The sequence below is a fragment of the Malania oleifera genome, chromosome 12 (genome assembly GCF_029873635.1).
Source record: "Malania oleifera isolate guangnan ecotype guangnan chromosome 12, ASM2987363v1, whole genome shotgun sequence".
Classification (NCBI taxonomy): Eukaryota; Viridiplantae; Streptophyta; class Magnoliopsida; order Santalales; family Ximeniaceae; genus Malania; species Malania oleifera.
Genome location: NC_080428.1, coordinates 32686884 through 32708722, shown reverse-complemented (window position 1 = coordinate 32708722; position 21839 = coordinate 32686884). Strand labels below are relative to the sequence as shown.

The 21839-nt window shown below is 36.3% G+C and overlaps 1 protein-coding gene across 1 annotated transcript in view; it reads right to left on the bottom strand.

Moving 5' to 3' along the window:
- Positions 1 to 15154, bottom strand: part of LOC131144859 (mannosyl-oligosaccharide 1,2-alpha-mannosidase MNS3) — a 36659-nt gene extending 21505 nt beyond the window's left edge. The window contains exon 1 of the mRNA XM_058093770.1: positions 14846 to 15154. Within this exon, the coding sequence (XP_057949753.1) occupies positions 14846 to 14923 (78 nt within the window). The 5' untranslated portion in view covers positions 14924 to 15154. The remainder of the gene's footprint in view (positions 1 to 14845) is intronic.
- Between the last annotated feature and the right edge of the window lie 6685 nt (positions 15155 to 21839).

Here is a 21839-nt window from a genome sequence, read left to right as displayed (position 1 = left end):
AGAACATGAATCTATCATCCAATCAAATCATATCAAAATGAATAGAATCATAGCATGGTTACAATCAACAAGAAAATATAAATCCTAATCATGCTTATACCATTCTACACATTAACCGAATATATTAATTAAAAATCCCGAACACTTTATTGCATACTTCTGATCTATATAAAAAGAAAAGCAAGAAAAAATCTAACCAATTTAATGGCTTCTAGCTTTACAATTCTGAGCTTGACTATTGGTGCTTTGCACTCTCACATCAATTGTACTTTGCTCTCACTAATGCTCCCGAAAAGAGGCAAAAATAAAAATAAAAAAAAGTGGAGTAAACCACGCAAAGTAACAAACCTAGAGCACTGCAAGGAGCTCACTTTTTCTGTCGGCTTTGCACCAGTAGTGCACACCAAAACCCAAAGTGATCTCTTTCCCCTTTAAAAGTTTACCCAATCATATGATCCCCACAAGACACAGCATACGGCTTTAGCTTGTACAGTTGTATACCATGATTCTTAAAGAGTGTTTCCGAAAATAATATTATTTTAATAGAAAATATTTTAAAATAATAATATCTCAATTTTATTTCTAAAATTGATGTGTGCAGAAATCTTTCTAGATGGTCCTGCAAGATTTCGTTAAATCTCACAGGACCATCTAGAGAGATTTTCTGGCTGATATCTCCGGTGACTTTGCCGCTGCAAACTACCCTCCCGGTACCCCTCCCTGCTTAGAGTCCAAGACCTACTCGTCAGCCACATCAGGTTCCTCATCCGCCACTGCCCAGCCATCCTCTATGCTGGCCTCCACTCTGAAGCCATCCCCCCTCTCCCCCTCCCCCTCCCCCTCCCCCTCCTTCCATTCCCACGCACCACTTCCCACCAACAAATCTCCATCCCCTCATTTTCTCCATCTCTTCTTCTTCAGCAGTGGAGATGCTTGCTAGCCCTTCACTGGCAACCCCAAAAATGGGTTGATCTGGAGCTTGGGGTTTTGCAAGGTCAACCTACCAATACAGCAGGGGGTGAGGAGAAGATCCTGTTGCTGGTGAACAACACCGCCACCATCCCCTGCCTCGGTATCAAGGGATATGAGTGGGTCGGATGTCCAATTTTGGCCCTGGCATCAAGTTCGCTAGAGACTTGAAAATTGGAGTGGGACCAAATCTTGTAGATGCTCCAGCGAGATTTGGTTATGTCTTGCATTTCCATCCAGTGAGATTTCCATACGCATCAATTTTAGAAATAAAGTATAAATAATATTCTTTTTAAATATTCTATTAAAAAAATATTATTTTTGGAAAACTCTCATGATTCTTATATCTATCAATAATAGCAAGCATTACACGACAGATATGAAGACACAAGCCATTATCTCAACAATAATGAACCAAGCTAGTATTTGCAGTGAACACCCTCGCTCGAGTTTGGTTTGGCTGGCATCCCTTTTTCCCATTTTTGATTGCATTTTGTGTCTATCCCAAATTCCATGCCTCCCCTGCGCAACTCCATTCAAGAATTAACTTTAAAATGGGCTTTTTTACTTATTCTACATCCAAAATATATTCACAACATTAATTCAATTAGAGGAGGTACCAATTGGGTTTAGGCTTAAAATCCATGCAATTTGACCATGGGCTACCCAAATCGCTCAATTTTAAACATTTGGGTTCAATGCACACCGAGAAAATAAGCTTGATAGCGTGTGGCCAAAATGGGGTGTGACATCATAATTATTCATATTCTTGGATATTCAACGTCGCATGCAATTAATATAATCTACAAAGTAAATACGTATCCTATAACCTACTATTTACAAAATTTTCATTTCAAATCATGTATCAACATTTCCCAACGGTGGTTAAAATTTCAACATTGTAGCACAAACTTCCATCAATATTCCCCTGTTATTGAAATAAAAAATTATTGTTAATTCCCACAAATTTGATATTTAAAATCTTTTGGAAAAGAAGGTCTCATAAATTGTATTAGAAAACTTTCCAATTACTATTGATATTCCAATATTAAAAAAAAAATTATAGAAAAAGAAGAAAATTCATTAAAACATTAGGAATATACAAAAAGGAGAATAGGACATCTCCCTAGAAAGATTCTGGATAAAACCAGATAGGAAATAAATAAAAAAAAACAAGAAAGAAAAAGAAACAAACAAAAACATACAGCACACAAAATCAAACCAGCCAATAACACCTATCTAGTTGAATATATGAGAAGCTCACTCCTTTAAAGTAGTCATAGCCAACACAGCAAAGTGACACCATGTAATGAATCTTCTCCTGAACCAGCAAGAAATTCAACTTCTTTCCCGAAAAATTATATGAATAAATGATCCAACCATAAACCCCCACAGCACTGCAAAGAAAGCACATTCTTTTGATCCAACCATAAACCCCCACAGCGCTGCAAAGAAAGCACATTCTTTCTAAGTACTGCTTGATCCTTTCTTCTTCCAAAACCAACAAAGGGAACCACCAAAAAATCCTCCACTGTAACCAAAAACTCTCTCATTAAACCAAATAAGTTATTCCACGCTTTCCAGGCAAAATAACAACGCACAAATAAATGAGATGCCGTTTCTGAGCTATTATGACACAGAAAACAGATATCTGGAGAAAGTGCCTTCATCAGTCTCCTACTCTGTGACATGTTATTGGTATTGATTTTATAAGCACAATCAACCAGATAAAAACCTTGCTCTTGGAGGGATTTTGGCCTTCCAAATAGTATTATAAAGAGGAAAAGAATATCTTGAACAGGACAAGAAATAACAAAAGGATTTGCACAAATACAACCCCAATGGGTCTTTGGACCAAGAACAACTATCCACACCCAAAGAGATATGACAGTTGTTCAACAAAATCAGCAAGAGAAAAGCTCATCCATCTCCCTATCATTAAAAGATCTCCAAAAATGAAAAACCTGAGAAGGCAAAGGACTGCCCAAATGAATGAACAAAAAAAGAAGAAATAACACTATCCTGCCCTCAGCTCAAATGATAAGAGATGAAGAAAAGAGGTGGACAAAACCACTCTCTCCAACCAAATGTATTTCTGAAAACGAATACAGAACCCCTTCCCAACTTATACTATGGGGAATGAAGGGACAGAAATTGCTCGAGCTCTTAAGAGTTGCAACGGGCATAAAGCGCCCAATCCAGATGGCTTTAATATGGCTTTCTTCCAAGGGAACTGGGATCTTCTCAAGCAGAACATTATTGGAGTTTTCAAAGACTTCCACAGAACCAGCAATTTCTTATCCAGTATCAACTCAACCTTTATCTCCTTGATTCCTAAGAAACCGAGAGCTTCTAACATCAAAGATTTTCGCTCGATCAGCTTGGTTGGCAGCTTCTACAAAACCCTATCCAAAGTCCTGGCATTTAGGCATGCAATCTCAGAAGTTGTCAGATAGCACCAGCATGCCTTCATTGCAAGTAGGCAAATCATGAATGCTGTTCTGATAGCCAATGAAGTTGTTGATGCTTACATTAAGGGTGGGAAAGAGGAGCGGTGTGCAAGCTGGATATGGAGAAGGCTTTTGACCATCTTAATTGGAGTTTTCTGCAGTACATTCTCAAAAGAATGGGTTTTGGGGAATCTTGGTTAGATAGATCCAGCAGTGTATTTCAACACCATCTTTTTGGTCCTGGTTAATGGCTGCCCTTTCTTCACATTGTCTTATGGTCTAAGGCAAGGTGACCCCCCTTCCACTTTTCTATTTATCATGGTCATGGAAGTTTTGAGTCTTATGATAACTAGGGCGAATGAAGGTGGCCTTCTAAAGGGTCTTAACATTGAAAGGAACAATTACCCTATGGAAATCATCCACCTCCTATTTGTAGACTATCATCGTTAGTGAGGATGAGCCGAAGCAAATCCTTAATCTTAGATGCATCCTCCTCGATGTCAAAGTGGTTTCAGGCTTAAAAGTGAATCTGCACAGAAGTGAAATCATTCCATTGAAGACTTGCGACCATGATCCTTTGCTTGCAAGTATCATTGGTTGTAAACTCGGTGCCTCGCTATTACCTATTTTGGCCTCCCTTCGGAGCAAAGTTTAAGGAAAGGTAATTGGGATCTCACTATTGACAGGCTTGAAAAGAAACTCGCTAGTGGGAAAAGGAACTTTTGTCAAAAGGCTGAACTCACTCTCATTAGGAGTACTCTGTCCAATTAGCCGGTTTACTTCAGGTCTCTTTTCCCTATCCCTATTGCAGTTGCCAAGAGAATGGAGGGTATCCAAAGAAGATTCCTTTGGGAGAATACAAGTGAGGTTTTCAAATATCATATTGTTAAATGGGGAGTGATTAGACAACCTCTACAAAAAAAGCGGCCTTGGCCTCAGATCCCTTACGGCTCGTTTGGTTCAATGGAATAGTTATTCTTTGGAATATGATGAAATATAATGTAAAATTTGAGAATAGAGGGAATAGCTATTCCTTTGTATAGTCCTCATTATTTCATTCAACATGTAATAAGAAAGGAATATACATTCCATAGTGAAATTGGGGAATATGTATTCATTGTCTATTCCTCATTATGGACTCATTAAAAGTTTCACATTTCTATTTGCTTAATGATAACAACATAAATTCTTGTATAACTAATTGTAACTAACTTATTATAACTAATCTATTTCTAGGAGTAGTCTCCACAAACCAAACGTAACCTTATTATCTTTAACAAGGACCTTTTGGGGACATGGCTTTGGAGATTCATGACTGAGAAAAATCACCTCTGGAGGGATGCCATTGCTGTCAAGTATGGTCTCCATCATAATGGTGGACCTCTAAAGTTTCAAAGGAAGCTCACAATATAGGAGTTTGGAAATATATTAGAAGGGGATGGACGAATTTCTTCCTTCTCAACAACTTCCATGTGGGGAATGGAGATGATGTGTTCTTATGGCATGATATTTGGTGGCTTGATGCAGTAATTCCCAACTCAACTCCTATTTCCCTCCCATCTTCAAACTTGCAAGCAACAAAGATGCACTTTTTAGCCAACACATGTAGTTCACCAATCAAGGGATTGTTTGGGATATTCCTTCGAATATAAATGCTTTCAATTGGGAACTTGATACTCCAACAGATTTTTTCAGCAGTGTCTATAAGACTCATTGTCAGGCCAATTCCAATGAGCCCAAATGGGTTTTTAGGAAAGATGGGAATTTCACGGTCAGCTCTTTCTACAAACACCTTAGTCCCCGACTAGAAGCAGCACAAACTTCCCTTGGAAGCTGATTTGGAAAATGACAGCCCCTTCAAAGAGCAGGAGTAATCAGTTGATCCTTTGGAAACTTTAGAAAAAAGGTTTCCCTCTTGTCAATAGATGTTTTTATATGTCTAGAGCAGGAGGAATCAGTCGATCATGTCCTTCTGCATTGCTCCTGGACCAAGAAATTGAGGAACTTAGCCATCTCCATTGTAAATCAGACATAGGTCACTGTAGCTACAGGGGAGGTGAAACTCTGGGCTTGGAAAGGGATCAAATCTAATAAGAAACGAAGAATATCTATCTCCCTCATTCTCTTGCTATTTTCTCTCTCATTGTTCCTTTTCTACTTGGGTGGCATCCCTTGATGCCTCTTTTAACATAATTTCTCCTTGCTGATTTAAAAAAAAGAGGGGGGGGGGATGAAAGGGAGATAAATTTGAGAGATAGATCTCCATGGGATTTTATGAAGAACATCTAGATACCAAATTGGTATCCCATTGTCCTCATTCAGACAAAACTTACTTCTAATGACTATACGAAATGGAAGAATCCTCGAAGGGGAGCCACAAAAGCCATTTATCCAGGACACAAGTGTTTTTAGACACCAAATTTCTAAGACCCAACCACCCTTTTAATTTCGACCTACGGATGACATCTGCTGTAACCCCCCATGGACCATAGAAAGCCTCCCATACTTCTGTCAATCTTACTAGCAATCGACAGAAACTTAAAAATAGACAAACAACACAACAGCATACTAGCAAGACAAACATAAATAAGAGTAATTCTACCCTCAAGAGAAAACAAATCCCCCTTCCGACCACCTTGGACACCCTCACCACAAACGGATCCCAAAAGATCATAGACCAAGGATTTCACCCCGATGGGACCCCTGGGTAGGACAAGGGCCAATCCATCGTATCACACCCTATTGTAAGGGACAACTCCCTAACTTGATTAGTAGACACATTAATAGCAGCAAGACCACTCTTCCCCACGTTAATCTTAAGCCCAAAAACCCTTATAGACACCCCATTTTTACCCAGGCCCAATATTATTATTATTATTTTTAATATTATTATTATTTTTATTACTATTATTATTATTATTATTATTAGTGTTTTTATTATCTTTATTTTATTATATTATTATTATTAATATTATTTTGATTTTATTATTATTTTTAATATTATTATTTTTATTATTTTTAAAATATTATTATTATCACTTTATTATCTTGCTATTGTTATTATTATTATATTACTATTTTATTATCTTTGCTATTTTTTTTAAATTTCATTTATTATTATTTTATTACCATTTTACTATTATCATATTTACTATTATTATTATTATTTATTTTCAAATATTAGTTATTATTATTCTACCACTATTATTATTATTATTATTATAATTATTATTATTATTATTATTATATTTAATTTATTATTATTATTATTGCCCCATTATTTTTATTATTTATGATTATTATTATTTTTCATTGTTATTACCACTATTATTATTATTATTATTATTATTATTATTATTATTATTATTATTATTATCATTATTATTGAATATATTATTACCATAAAAGTATGAAGAGAATAACAATGAAAAAGGAAAAGAAAAGAAGGATTTTTTAGGGTTGAAAATTTTATAAAGAGGGGGCGCAACGCACAGGAGAGGACAGCCGGGAGCTTCTCCTTCTTCTTCGCCCACACCCAGCCATAACTCCCACTCGGGCCACCACCCAGCCTGCTGTAATCCATCCCTCTGCAACCTCCTCGGCTACTCCTGCAACTCCAGCATACCAGCCATCTCAGCCAAAACCGTCGAGGACACCCACAGCTATCCCAAGTCTTCCCTACTGCAGAGGCGATCTCCGTCCACCCCACTGCTAGCAGAGCACGGCCCCGCTGCAACGAAGCCACCACCATCGGCAGCGCCAGACCCGACAGCACCAGTCACGGCCGAGACGCCCAATACCAACGACCAAAGCTCCGCCTCCAACCACCGTGAGCACCACCAGCGGCCACCAGATCTCCGTAGCGGCTCCCAGCACGTTGTCGCCGTCGCCGTCGTCTACGCCTCTCACCGTCGCTGTCGCCCGAACTATCCACACCAGCAACCACCATCGGCAGCGCCAACATCGACAAACCCAGCGGCCATTCGACAACCACGGCGTCATAGAAGACTCCGGCGATCCATACTCAGTCCCGATGGTGAGTCTTCTACCCCTCTGCATGCAGACACGTGAACACACACACACGGACACGTGATTCCATTTTATTTTATTTCGTTTTATTTCTTTTTTTCTGTTTCTGTGCTGGTTTTGGTTTGTATCAATATATAATATTTGGGTTTTTTTTTTTGTTGTTTTTGTTTATGCAGGTATATTTTGAGTTTTCTCCTTGTAATGTTTTATTTAGTGTAATACATATTTAGTTTACATGTTAACTCTTATGTTATACATTAAAATGTCTATAATATAGTTGTAGGATTTTTAAAAGTATAATAAAATTTGTTTTAATGTATAAGTTTATATTTTTGTTGTATTTAGTATTAAATTTCATATTAATCTTTGGGGTTTCCTTATTTGGATTTTTAGGGTTTCCATTTTGCCACATATTGGTTTCCCTAGTTCGGCTATTTCTATATTATCCCATATCTGTATTTATTGTTTCCATTTTGTTACACATTGATTTCTTTTTAAGGTTTGATTACTTCCTTATTATTGTTATTATTGTTTATGATCGGATTAAAGTTGTATAGGGCTTGTATTTTTATTAATTATGATGTATACTCGTTATTATTCTAGCAGTATTTATTATTAGTAGTTATGTGCAATGATATATATATACATATTGGTAATGTTATTACTTTAGTAGTATTATAAAATGTTATGGGTATTGTATTATTTTCTTTATTTATTTTTATACTATTTTATTTATTATTTATTTTTTTTTTCCAAAAAAAAAAACTATGAAAAGAACAAAAAAGAGGAAATTAGAAAAAATTTGAAAAAATATTTTTGACTTGACTTTCATTATTTGTCCTTTCGTTATTTAATTGTTCAAAATTCGGGATATATACAAAAATGTAAAATAAAATAGAAAAATCTGGAAAAATATTTTGGGGCATGAAAATCATTTTTTTTTAATTTTTCATCCCAAATAGGATCCAAACCTCCCAAGCTAGTATTTTCATACTTAGAAAAACTCTATAATATTTCCAAATTTTGGGAGTGTATTTTGTACATTATTTTCGATTTTATCCCTATGATTTTAATGGGGGGGTATGAGCCTTCGGGCATCACGTACCCTAAGCTCTGAGGGAATATATATGTATATATTGTATTTATTTATTTATTTATTTTTTATGTGTATTTATAAATTCATAAAAAGGAGTAATTTAAAGACTTATTAGATTAACTTAGGGATAATTTCAAATTAATTAGGTACCGTTCGTAAGAACGGGCGCGTAGGGGGTGCTTGTACCTTCCCCTCGCGTAACCGAACTCCCAAACCTAACTCTGGTAACGTAGACCCATTCTACCCCTAACGGGGTAGTAATCACGTGTTCTAACCACACTAAAAGGTTAGTAGCGACTCCGATATTCCCATATTTTCCTTGAAAATTTAAAACTAATTTTTATTTCGCCGCCCGGGGCACACGTGCTCCCGGGACGTCGCGACAGCCCTCTCAAAAGTATGGTGAGCAGCCAAAATATTCATAAAAGGACTACGGTTATCTAATAAGAAAATAGTCTCATTAGCAATTTAAAGATGAGAAACCGCCACACATTCCATCCCCACTTCCAAACCTTTCACCAAACCCCGTCCACTGCCCTATCAACTAGCATACTCAAAACATTAGCCATGAAAACAAGGGGGTAAAAAAGGGATGGGGGAGTGGGTCACCTTGTCTAATACTCCTTGAGGCAATAAACCAAGATTTAGGTTCACCATTCACTATAATAAGCAAGAACACGCTAGACGTGCAACCCCTCATCCAACAACACCATCTCTCTCCAAACCCCTTCCCAACAAAATTCTTATTTAATGAATTCCAACTAACTTTGTCATAAGCTTTCTCAAAATCCAATTTAAAAATGAGCCACTTCTTTCTCCTTCAAATATCCTCTACAACCTCTTTAGCAATCAAAATGGCATCCATGATCTGTCCACCCCCATAATGCACTTTGAGCCTTAGAAATGGTCTTATCAAGCACCACACTCAATCTATTAGCTAGTACTAGAACGATAGTCTTATAAAAACTAGAAATTAGACTAATACGTCAGTGGTTTGCAATCTTGATATTTCTACTCTTCTTTGGCAACAAAGTAACCAAATTGGAATTAATACTCTTACACCGAATATGATGCCTATAAAATTCATCAAAAACCTCAAGCAATTCTCCCTTAATCACTTCCCAGCAATCTTGAAAAAAGGCCAATTAATATCATCTAATTGTACCCCCAACTTCCTCCTCCTCAAAAGGTCTCTCCAACCAAGACATCTAATCTCCACAAATGGGATCCCACTATAAAACCTCAATCATCGATCTAGAGGCATCGTCCTCAGTATACTAGTTAAAATAGAAATTGGTGATCTCAGAAGCAATTCGACTAGGATTTGAAATAATCTCCCCATGCCTGCATCCAATTCCCTAATCAAATTCTTCCTCATTTTCCCATTCGCTAGCCTATGGTTGCAATCACCTTCTTTAACCAATTTCAACTTAGTCTTGTGTCTCCAACTTCTCACTTCCTTGAAAATCAAATCTTCTAATTCATTTTTCAACAAGGCCCTTTTCACCTCCTCACTCTAAAAGAGACTAATATCTTCTTTCTTTCTATCTAAAAAGTCCAACACACACCTAAAATATAGCGTTTTTAATCCTTATATCTCCAAACATCTTTCCTATTCCACTTTTTAACTTCTTTTTCAACCACTTAAGCTTCCTCACAAACCTGAACCCTTCCCAACCTCTCTCCACATCCTCTCTCCAAGAATTCCTAACCACCAACTAAAATGAATAATGATCCAACCACATATTTTCAAACCTAAAGGGAGTAATACCCCAAGAAACCTTGCTAAGATCCGGCAAAATAGGAAAATGATCTGACATAGATCTAGGAAAAACAGTTTGAGAGAGGTTGAAACTAGTCCTCTCACTCACTACCAAAAAAAAAAAAAAAAACCTATCCAGCCTACTAGCGACCACCCTTGCTCCACCGACAAAACAAGAAAAACTGACATTCCCAAGGGGAGATCTCTCAAACCACACTCCCTAATAAGTGCGTCAAAGATGCTACTCTTCTTTCTCACCCCGAGAAACCTAATAGAACTAAAATCACCACCCACAATCTAATTAGGGGAGCAAAAACCAAAAGAAAAATAAATATCATCCCAAAAAGAACTCCTAAGAGTTGGTCTAAAAGGACAACACAAAAGAAACCCACCACTAAGCCACGCATCTTCACTTCTACGAGCACAAAAAGGTCTCATAGGTCTCTATAGTCTCTCTCACTTCCTGCCAAGCTAAACCCAAATGCAAGTCCCCCAAAAAGGCCCTCCCATTGGCATAGAACATAAGAAGAAGGAATGGATTGTTCAGAAAAAGGACGAATACCTTTTTCAGGCTTAGAAGTACTCAGATCCTCTAATAGAATATCTACCTCTTCAGCATTTTCCCTCCCAACAAAAGAAGAAACACCCAAGATGTCAACCAAATTAAAAATGGGGTTAGGAACAAAGGACAAAGATCCCCCATCAATCAATGCTCTTGTCTAGTCAAAATTGTGCTTAGTATAATCTTCACCCACTTGTGTAGTTTCAGAGATCAAATTAGGACAATCATTCCCAAGCTATTTTATTTTCTTTAAGAAAGTATCATTCCGCTCCAATCGTGGCTCAGATTTTGTTTCGAAACCACCCTCGTAGTTATGACGCACAATCGTCCCCTTGAAGTCATATTCAGCTCTAAATGATCGACCAACAAAACCTTCTCAAAATCAAAAAAGTTGCTCAGATCATCTTCCAAATCAAGAGATGATGAGACCTCCTCTGGTTCTCCATCTTCCATATCCCCCTGATCCTCCCTCAAATCAAAAAATCAAGGAGAAAAGATGTTACTGACAGAAATAAGTTTTGTCTATTATAAGATGTTTCTCCAATGGAGGAACTCACTTCCTTTTGCTGCAAGCAATCCCGATGCTAATCAACAAGCCCACCTCCCTTCATATCATCTTCTAAAATCTGAACGAGAGAAACGTCAGTAACCCCCACCCCCAACAAACACCCTAGCTGCTAAAACAACCCATTTCTTCTCTATTAGAAAGGCCCAAGCCCTTTGCCATTGGGTGTCTATTTGCCAATTTTTCAACAGATGTGGGTGAATTATAGCTGAAGGTTTGGAATTCTTGTAAAAAAGGGGTATTATCGCAATGTACTTGCCTACTTGCTTTTTTGTCCTTTGAATTTTATGGAAGGAAAGGAACAAATGAACCTTTAAGGACCAAATTATGCTTTTGATTTGCTTTCAAATATAGCGGTTTTCTTAAATTCAGTGCAGACTCCAGCTTCCATTGTGTCTAAGGATATTTTTTTGAAAGTTTTTCAAAGGCATTGAGGGTGACCTCTAGTAATTTTCCTTTCCTACTAGAGGACCTCTTTTGCCCCTTGTTTTGCCTTTTTTTATTCTTCCTTACAAAAAGACAGGCCTAAGTCAGCTTATGTTATTCTTCATAAATTAAGGACAAGTTGTTCTTAGTTGCACGGATAAGGCATTGGTATTGGAAATGAAAATCAATACTAAATGACATACACCTCAAACATACAAGAACAATTCCACTGCAAAAGCAGGATTTTCAGAATCAATAGAGTTGGAATTCCAAAATCAGGATTTTCACAAATAACAAGGGATGTCTTCCAATCTTCGGCAGAATAGGATAGTTTTCCTACTTCAATTTTCTGCTCCGCTGCTGGTCTCTTTAGAGGAGCATCTTTGAAGGATATGAAAAGAGACTGGAGGTCTTAATTTCATTAATTTGTTTTTCCATGTGTCTTTGGTGTGCTTTCTCAATTCTTCTCGTCTTCTCAATAAATCTCTTCTATTATCAAAATAATACAACCTAAGTATGTTTACAATTTTACAACCTCATTTGTTTTCCACCTCAACACACAAATTCTAAAAGAGATGGCAATACTAGCAATTTCTTAAAGAATAATATATATATATATATATATATATATATATAAAGTAATATTAAATTTCAGTAACAAGGATGGTAAACCTCCGTTGGACAGCACACCATTCTAAACTGAACCTTCCCTGTTAGAATTAATAATAAATACCCAAAAAACCTTTCAAATTTAATAACTAAAAATTAAAAAAATGAATAGAGTTGATGAGGCTTGGGATAATGCATCCTTTTTCTTTTTTTGATAGCAAAAGAAATTCATTAGAGAAAGAAAGAATTTACAAGCAGGACAGAGGACATTTCTAAACAAAGTCGGATAATCCTCAAGACAACCAAAAAGAAAATTGCAAAAATACACAATGACAAAAACTCAAGACGCCCTTATAAGAGACTTCCAATCGCACTGAACTTCTGAAACGCAGCCCATTCACCATAAAGAGGCCATAAACAAAATCTTTTCCCACACCAACCAATATGGTAACTTCTTCCCTGCAAATATGCACACATTACATTCCTTCCACAAGCCCCAAAACACTGCAAATATAGCACAATCCCATAATGCAATTCCTTCCTTCTTCCTCCCAAACCCCACAAAAGAAATTGCCAAGAACTCCCCCATTATTCTAGAACAAACCTAGCTTTCTTCAAAGTAATTGAATAACTTGTTCCAGACCTTCCATGCATAATCGCAGGGCAGGAAAAGGTGTGAAACAGACTCTAAACAATTAAAGCACAGCATAAAAATATCAGAAAGGAGAGCCTTCAAAGGTCTCCTAATCTGCAACAAGTCAATAGTATTTATCCAATTAAGCACTAGCAACCAAAGAAATGCTATGATTTTGGGGGAAATTTTGACCTTCCATATAACCTTGTAAAGAGGAAAAGAGGAATTTGTCCGAAACAAGAATTCAAAGAAAGATTTATAAGAATAGACTCCCGAAGAATCCAACAACCAATTTCAGCTATCATTTTCGGAGGATACCCTAAAATTATTCAACATAATCAATAAAGAAGACAATTCAATAGTTTCCCTATCATTTAAGGCTCTCCTGAAATGGAAATCCCAAGAGGGTAAAGGACCACTCGAGTCTACTCTAAACAAAGAAATGGTATCATTTTGCCCTAAGATCAATTGAAAAAGGTGAGGAAACGAAGTGGACAAAACAATATTCCCCATCCATAGGTATTCCCAAAAACGGGTATCACAATCCTTACCCAAACCAAATTTGGTATGGGGAATAAAGAGAGGGTAAATCTAAGATATAGCTTTCCACAAACTTCCCGAGGAGCATCTAAAACCCAAATAAGTATCCCGTCCACTCCCATCAAGTCCAAATTTACTTCAGATAATTCTATGCCACAATGAAGAAACCTCTAGCAAGAACTACCAGAGCCACTTAGCCAGAAGAATCGTGTTTCTAGACACCAAATTTCCAAGATCCAAACCACCCTCCCTCTTATTCCTACAAACTACCTCCCAACTCACCAAATGATTCCTAGAACCCGCTATCCCTTACCAAAGAAAATCTCTAATAATTCTCTCAATCCTACTAGCGACTCCTAAAATTTTAAAAATAGAAAGAAAATATAACATAATACTAGAAAGACAAACCTCCTCCCTCCCAAAGAAAAAAGGGCTCCCTTCCACCCATCTAAACGCTTGGACAGTCTCTCCACCACAGGATTCCAAACACTAGATGATCTAGGATTACCTTCCAAAGGAATCCCTAGATAGGATAACGGCCAACCCAGCTCAACGCACCCAACTTCCATGGCTAAATCCCTAACGCGCTCTGCATGCATGTTAATAGCTGCAATACCACTCTCACGGTCTTACCTAAGTTAATCTTAAGCCCCGAAACCTTTTCAGAGATTTTAAGGAGCCCCAAATATTAATGAAATAGGGCTCATGATCCTCTAGAAAAAAGATAGTATCATCTGCAAACTGAAGGTGCAACACCTTGATCTCCTCCCCACCCATTTTAAGGTCTTTCACTAAACCTCTATGCACAACCCTTTATACCATTCTGCTCAAAACATCAGCCCCTGGCACAACTCGTGCAGAGAACTTACCCTATGTTTGGTGCACTTGAATGGAATGTATTAGAGTGGAATGGAATGAAAAACTGTATGACAAATTTACAAAATTGTAAACCAATTTCATTATATTGAGAGAAAAAAGCACACGAGCAAAGCTTCTACATGGTTCCCTGCGATTCAGGACAAAGATCTCTACTTCACTCCAACACGCGCATTTAAAACGTTCACGCACAAATCATAATTCCTTCGCGTAATATAAATAAATTCAAAACCAAGCAGCATTGTCTACAAAAATCAGTCATCAATCATCACAAAATAATTCAATGCAGGAAATGCGAAAAAAGCAAGCGATCTAAGCGGTCCTTACCTTGACGAGGGATCGATGGCGGAATTTGGCATTGTCGTAGTGAACATCTTTCATGGAGTATGGCAGCGATTTCGACATGCTCGATCGAGCGACGAGCTAGGGTTTGGGGTTGGGTCCGCTGAAAGACTCAAGCAGGGAGAGAGACTAGTAAATGGAGAAGAAAGTCATAGAAGACCCTAAAACAAAGTCAGCTGGATTTGTAGAGAGCGAGAGGAGAGATGCCGTGTCGGGTACTGGTTCTCTGCGCAGAGGTGACGAGCGAGACCAATGTCTGGTTAAAATCTAATGCCGGTTTCTGTTTTCTGTTTTACTTTTTGTTTTTTACGATAAAAATATATATATTATAAAAACATTTATATTTATATTGTTAATTTTTTATTTTTATCGCTAATTTTTAGCTTATGAAAAAAAATAAAAAATTGAATTTTATGACTTTCGATTATTTTGATAATTTATTTTTAAAAATTTTAAAATTTATAATTTTATTTAATTAAATAATTTATTTTTTATACATACTTATTAACTAAAAATTAAAATAAAAAAATCATATGAATTTAAAATAAAATTAAAATAAAAATGTCCATAAAATATTCATAAATATTTTAAAAAATAAAATATAATATAATTATAAATTTTTTTTTTTTTAATTATCATGTGCAAAGATTGTTGTTATAAAGTGAACTTTAAAATATTGTTAAGGTAACATAATTATATAAATTTTTTATTATAAAATTATTAATTTGTATTATTTTTTAATTTTATTATTTGAATAAAAAATAAAAATGAGCATTCTTAGTTTCTTTTAGTTTTACAAATATTTACCAAATAGGTAACTAATTTTTTATTTCTAATTTCTATTTTAATTTTTAGATTTCGTTTCTATTTTTTATTTTCATAAATTTTGACAATGATACCACACAGCTCCTAACATTTTCATGTTGGCTAGTAGTTAAAAAGTTATTTTTATTTTACTAAAGTAAGAAAAATATAACAGAAGTAATATCAAAGAAATTGATTGGAAGCTTACCATCAAATAATGATAACGTGGCTTACTTTGTTACTTTTTTGTTTAAGTTAATTTTTATTTACTTCAAAAAAAATTGTAGAGGTATCAAATAGAGACCAAGCTACTCTTCTAAGCTCGCAAAACTGAGGTGCTCTCCTAGGCTCCAAAAATCGAGCTGCTCTCCTACACTCCCAAAATCTACTCTTCTAGGCTCCCAAAATCGAGCTGCCCTCCCAAGCTCCCAAAATTAGCCTGCTCATGGGGCCCACCAACTGTGCTGCCTCACCTCTCCCCAAACTAACCTACTAATGGGGCCCACCAACCGAGCTACCTCACCTCTCCCCAAATTGACCTTCTCATGGGGCCACCACTCAAACTAACCAATCCTTGGTTGATCTCATCTATCCAATACATCAATCACTCTCGCTGCCTAATAAAGGAACCTGCGTACTCACAATAGTAACTGTTAATCAACTCACTCTTACTAGAGACTCACATCCCCGCAATGGAAGGAGGGAGTTAACAATGTCCAAATAAGGAGGGAGGGTCACGTAGCGAAGGTAGTTAGGGGGAAAGAGGCCGAAGGACGAAAGGTAAGGAAAGCTCATGAGGAAGGGGATTTTTTTTTCACTCTCTCCATTCTCTCAATTTTTTTTTCTCTTTTTCATACTTTGATATGATAGCAATTGGCTAAGTTAGGCATCGAAGAGATCCTATAGAGGCCATTGGGACCTCCTAAGAGACCATTCTTGATTTTGCATATCAAAAGAGAGAAAAGATTCTTCACCAACTTTCTACCTAATCAACCTCTAAAGCATAGATTTATTTTCAAGTATCAACAAAATTGGCAAACTTCCCTAAGGACTGACATAGTCAACCCTACAACCTTAGATATGTTGTTAACAAAGTCGAAGAAAGTCACTTTCGAAGAAGCAAACTAGCCCTTTGGCTGAATCACTCAAAGTCAAAGGGCAAGTGGTCTTCTACGACCTACATCATCTAACCAATGACCCATGACCAATTCACCTCATTCCAAATGAGGATTAAGGGATCCTCAAGGAGATTCTACAAAACCAGCAAGCATTACTGCCAACACATCATGCGGACACTATAGCTCCTGAGAAGAAGAACTATCAACTAGCCCAATTCCTAAAGTGGCTACTGCTCCAATGGAAAAGCCTTTAAATAAAACGAGCATGGCAGGAGGTTAATTTTCAACCATCAATTAAAAGTTCAAAGAGATGAATGAACACTTCGAAGAGATGGCAAAGAAGATGAGACAAGGGAAAGAACAATAGGAGTTGTTAGGTGTGGAGCAAAAAAATTTGGCGCTCAACACTGTAATTTGAGAAGCTCCAATGCTTGCAAAGTTTAAGATGCCACAAACAAAGTCGTATGATGGAACCAGAGACCTTATTGATCACCTCAATACCTTTAGGTCGCTCAAGCTCCTCCAAGGCGCCCTAGATCCAATCATGTGTAGAGCCTTTACAACAACTTTGAAGGGTTCTACATAGTCATGGTATCAAAGCCTTAAACCTCACACAATCAGTAATTTCATTGATTTTAGCAAGAAGTTTGCAGTCCACTTCAATAGCAGCAAGAAGATGACGAGAACCTCTACTAGTCTTATGAATCTTGCTCAAGGAGATGGAAAGAACCTAAAAGACTTCACGAAGCACTGCACTGCGACAGCATTGGAGGTAAGAAACCTAGATTTTCAGAGTTTCCTTCGCAGAACTCATCAATGCTCTAAATCCAGGTTGAATTCCCCTATCATTGGGAAAGATAACACTTGTACCTATGGGAGAACTCATCATGAAGATGTAGAAATACATAAATTTAAAATAGATGATGTTAATGAGAAAAGAAAAGGGAGGAACAAAAAAGGAGGAAGTCAAATAGTCAAAATGCCGTGCAAAGCAATTTAAAGAGGTGAGGGGATATTCGAGAGGAGAAAAGCAAGAAGCACAAACCTCCCACAAGTATAAGTTCAAATTTTACTCCTCTAAATATGCTTAAACACAGGTGTTGATGCAGATCAAATGCAAATTTTATTCAGTTGCCAACCCTAATAAAAGCTCCTCTAGAATGATCAGATCGATCAAAGATCTATAGCTACCATAGAGACCATAAGTATGATATCAAAGATTGTATCCATCTTAAAATATTTCTAAAAAACCTGGTGCAAAGAGATTATTTAGAAAGTTATATGAATAAAGAAGAAGAAGCACCTCGGGATTAACTAGACAACAAATGGTGCAAACAATGGAGGAAAGCTTAGCAGAGGATGTTGGCCTAACATGGCTTTCAAATCTTGTTTTGATGATAACAAATAAAAGTTGATTTAACATATATTGTTAAAGTTATGATGTTTCAGGAATGCTTAAAGACAAAGTTCAAAAGAAAGAATAGCAATGAGAGTTCAAAGATCACTGAAAGCCATATTCATAGTTAAAGTGATTCAAAGGTAGCTCAAGCAACACCAAGATGATTAAAGTATGTGGAAATCTAAAGTTGACTCAAGCTCAAGTCAAAGGGGATCCAAAGCAAAAATACCAAGGAAGACTTCAAGCTTAGAGTGTTTTAGGCTTTAAGAAAAATGATGTAAGTACTTCATGTTGAAATATCACATGAAGATATGTTGAAGCTCTTTAGGGGCTATTGTGACTTAGAAACTTTATTTTAAAAACCCCAAAAAATTTTTTTATAAAAAATCAAAGCAAGAGGGCAAAAAGTTTTTGAAAAACCAAGCTGAAAAATCAGCATTTTTTTAATTGCCTAGACGACTGAAGTGTAATTTCAGAAGACTAAAGAATTTCCTTAGACGACTGAAGATTAAGTTCAGTCTACTGAAGAATTTCTTGTTGAAATCCTAAAGAGGCATCATAGCCTCAGAAGACTGAACCATGTTAGCCCAGTCGACTGACCCTGTTTCTAGTTAGTTTTTCAGTGTTTTAAAGAATTTCAGAAGACTGAACCTGATACTTCAGTCTACTGAACACTGTTAATGGCTATAATTTTTAAATGTTTTAAAATTCAAATTTAAGTTTCTTGTACCCTAAATTTCATAAAAACTTAGGAAATACTCCAAGTAATCTTGGGCAACATGAAAATACCTTTATGAGCCTATAAATACATGTTTTAGCAAATCAAACTAGACCAGGAAATTGAAAATCTATTTTAAAGCCGAAAGCCCTCTTGCTCTCTTAAAGATCTCTCTTGCTCACTCTTGCAACTTTGAATTGCTGCAGAATTCTGAAGTACTGAATCATCCTTTTCTGAGTTCTAAACTTCTGAATCGTTGATTCTCATCTAAAGAAGAAATTTGGTGAAATCACTATTGAGCTTCAATTCTATTTCCTTTGATATTTTGTATTGAAGTATATAGTGCTTTCAATTATACTAATCTGCTCTTTTGAGAGTGCCATTGTACACCAGATTATCTATTGTCTTTCTTGTAGTTGTTGATGATTCAAGGATTGTTTGGATCGTTAGACCAAGCGTGGGGTATCACTTGAAGAGGGGGCTCTACCCTTAAGGAGGGATTTGTAAAGATTTGCTCTGCCCAGAAAGGATTGCTATAGTGGAATCCTTAGGTGGTATTGGCCTAAGACGAGGACATAGGATGGGGATAAGTCGAATCTTGTAAAAATCTCGGTCTTACTCTTACCCTTCTCTTTACTTTCAGCATATATATACATTGTGTTGTGTGAATGCAAAGTACAGGCTGCTGAAAATTAAAAATCAAGATTAAGAAGACTCTTAACTTAAGAAAGTACGTTTGATTAAACTTTTGCGGAAACCCATAAGGGAGTACATTGTTTAATCGTTTGTGGAAATCTTAGTTGAGATAGGGCAAGCAAATTTCATTCATTACAGGGCTTGAAACAAGTAGGGCTACAAACAAACTCTACCTTGAGTTCTTGCTAAAGCTAAAAAGTGCTACATCTTATTTTTGATTGAGTATATTGTGTTTGATTGAATTGTTTGATTATTGTTTACTTGTGTTAAGATTAAGTGTGGTTGTTGATTGATTAAATAACTAAGCTTTTGCTGTGTACTTGCTGAATTAACAAGAAGTTAAAGATTCTTAAAAAGAATTAAAAAAAAATTTTAATAACTCAATTTTTTGTAATTGGTGTATTCCCAAGAGGGGGGGGGTGAATTGGTATTTTAAAAATTAATCTCCTAAGTCAATCAACTAGCAATTACACAAGCCTAAGGTTAATCTAGTGCATATAAAATAAACCAATATATATTCAGTGCAAATTTAACTTCACAAGTAGCCTAATTAAGCATGCACAATAAAACAGTAAATAGAGACGACACTAAAAATGTTATCGAGGTTCGATAAATTGCCTACGTCCTCGCCTTGACTCACAAGCACAAGGATTACACTATAGGCTCACTTAAAGTGTGGAGCGGCACCGGTTACAATTAGGTCAATTCACGAGACTAACCTTAACCTACACCTTACCAGGATTGTGTACCTAACTTTCCTAACTAGGTCTAAGCCAATCCGGGACTATTCCATAGGACTAGTCTCCCTCTTCAGACCCACGCCTGGAATACAACAATATTTCACAATACAAACTAAGTATAGTGATTATGCTTCTCAATCAAGCAGATACAACCAATGATAATCAATCAACCACACATCAACAGTATAGGAATTGTAAGCTCAGTGATGTGATTTTGTGCAAACAAACAAACAGTAATGTATAGTCTTAAATATGCTCAAGAGTATTCAAACAAGCTATTCTTTGAAACAAAATATAACAAATCTCAATATTAGATTAGGGTTTCAAAGATGCTGATAAAAATATTCAAACTAACTCAAAAGATTTTTCTCAATGAAATAAGCACAAGAATAGTTTGAAATAAAGTTTGTAAAATTCTTTGCACACAAAAATTATTGCTTAAGGAATCTTGCAATGACAATGCTAAGATCCTCAAGCTAATGAATTTTCCCAACACAAGATTTATCAAGTTAAATTTGTGGGTTAACTTTTGCTTAACTCTCCAAAATCAAACACGATCACAATAGCACAAATGAGATTTTTATGCAATTTACAATAGAGCACTAGCACAATAAGAACTCTCACAATGCTTGGATGATAGAAGAAAAGAGTGTATAAGAGTATTTGGAAGTGGTATAGGCAAAATAGGTTTGGAATATTTAAAAGACTTTTTGCTTAATAATCTTGCTAATCTCTCCTTAATTTTCACAAATGAGCCCCTATATATAGAAGTGGGTCAAATTATAACCGTTAAGGACATATAAGTCATTATTAAAGTTGTTTTAAAACCATGCAGGGAAAATAACTGTCATGCCCCGAACTCGCAAATGGGTCCCAAGTGTGAATATAGTAATCTAACCTGTCTCTGTATCAATTAAAACATACATGATACAATACTAAATGAGGGTCTGACCCCGTGGGGTACACGTAAATCCTATACACATCCACATACATATCCATACTCATCAAATACGTAGCGAAAAATGTTCTTTCTATAAATACATCATGCCATACCAGAGTCTATACAAAACTAGAATATATGTTCCCACAATATAATACATACTCTGGGTGTCTACAAAACCCAATGATGACAACCCGGTTACAAAACTTGTACTTACACAGGTACTAAATGCAACTAACTAACACCCCCGCTTCCAGATGCTAGGATGCTAGTTTCGGCTACTCAAAGGACTTGAAAAACATTTGTATATTCGGGGTGAGACACCTCTTAGTAAGAAAGAAAGCAGGTTATATCAATATGTGGCATACGAGTGTTATTTCAGCATAAAACATAACACAATATAATACAGTACGATATAGTTCAATATAGTTTTAGTATTTTCACAATTCAGTTCCAGTACATACGATACCCAAACATATGGTTAGTGTCGTCACACTAAGCACCCAATCACCTTGCGATAACCGAAGTCTCACAGCGATAATGTTGCCAATAAGAGCACCTAAC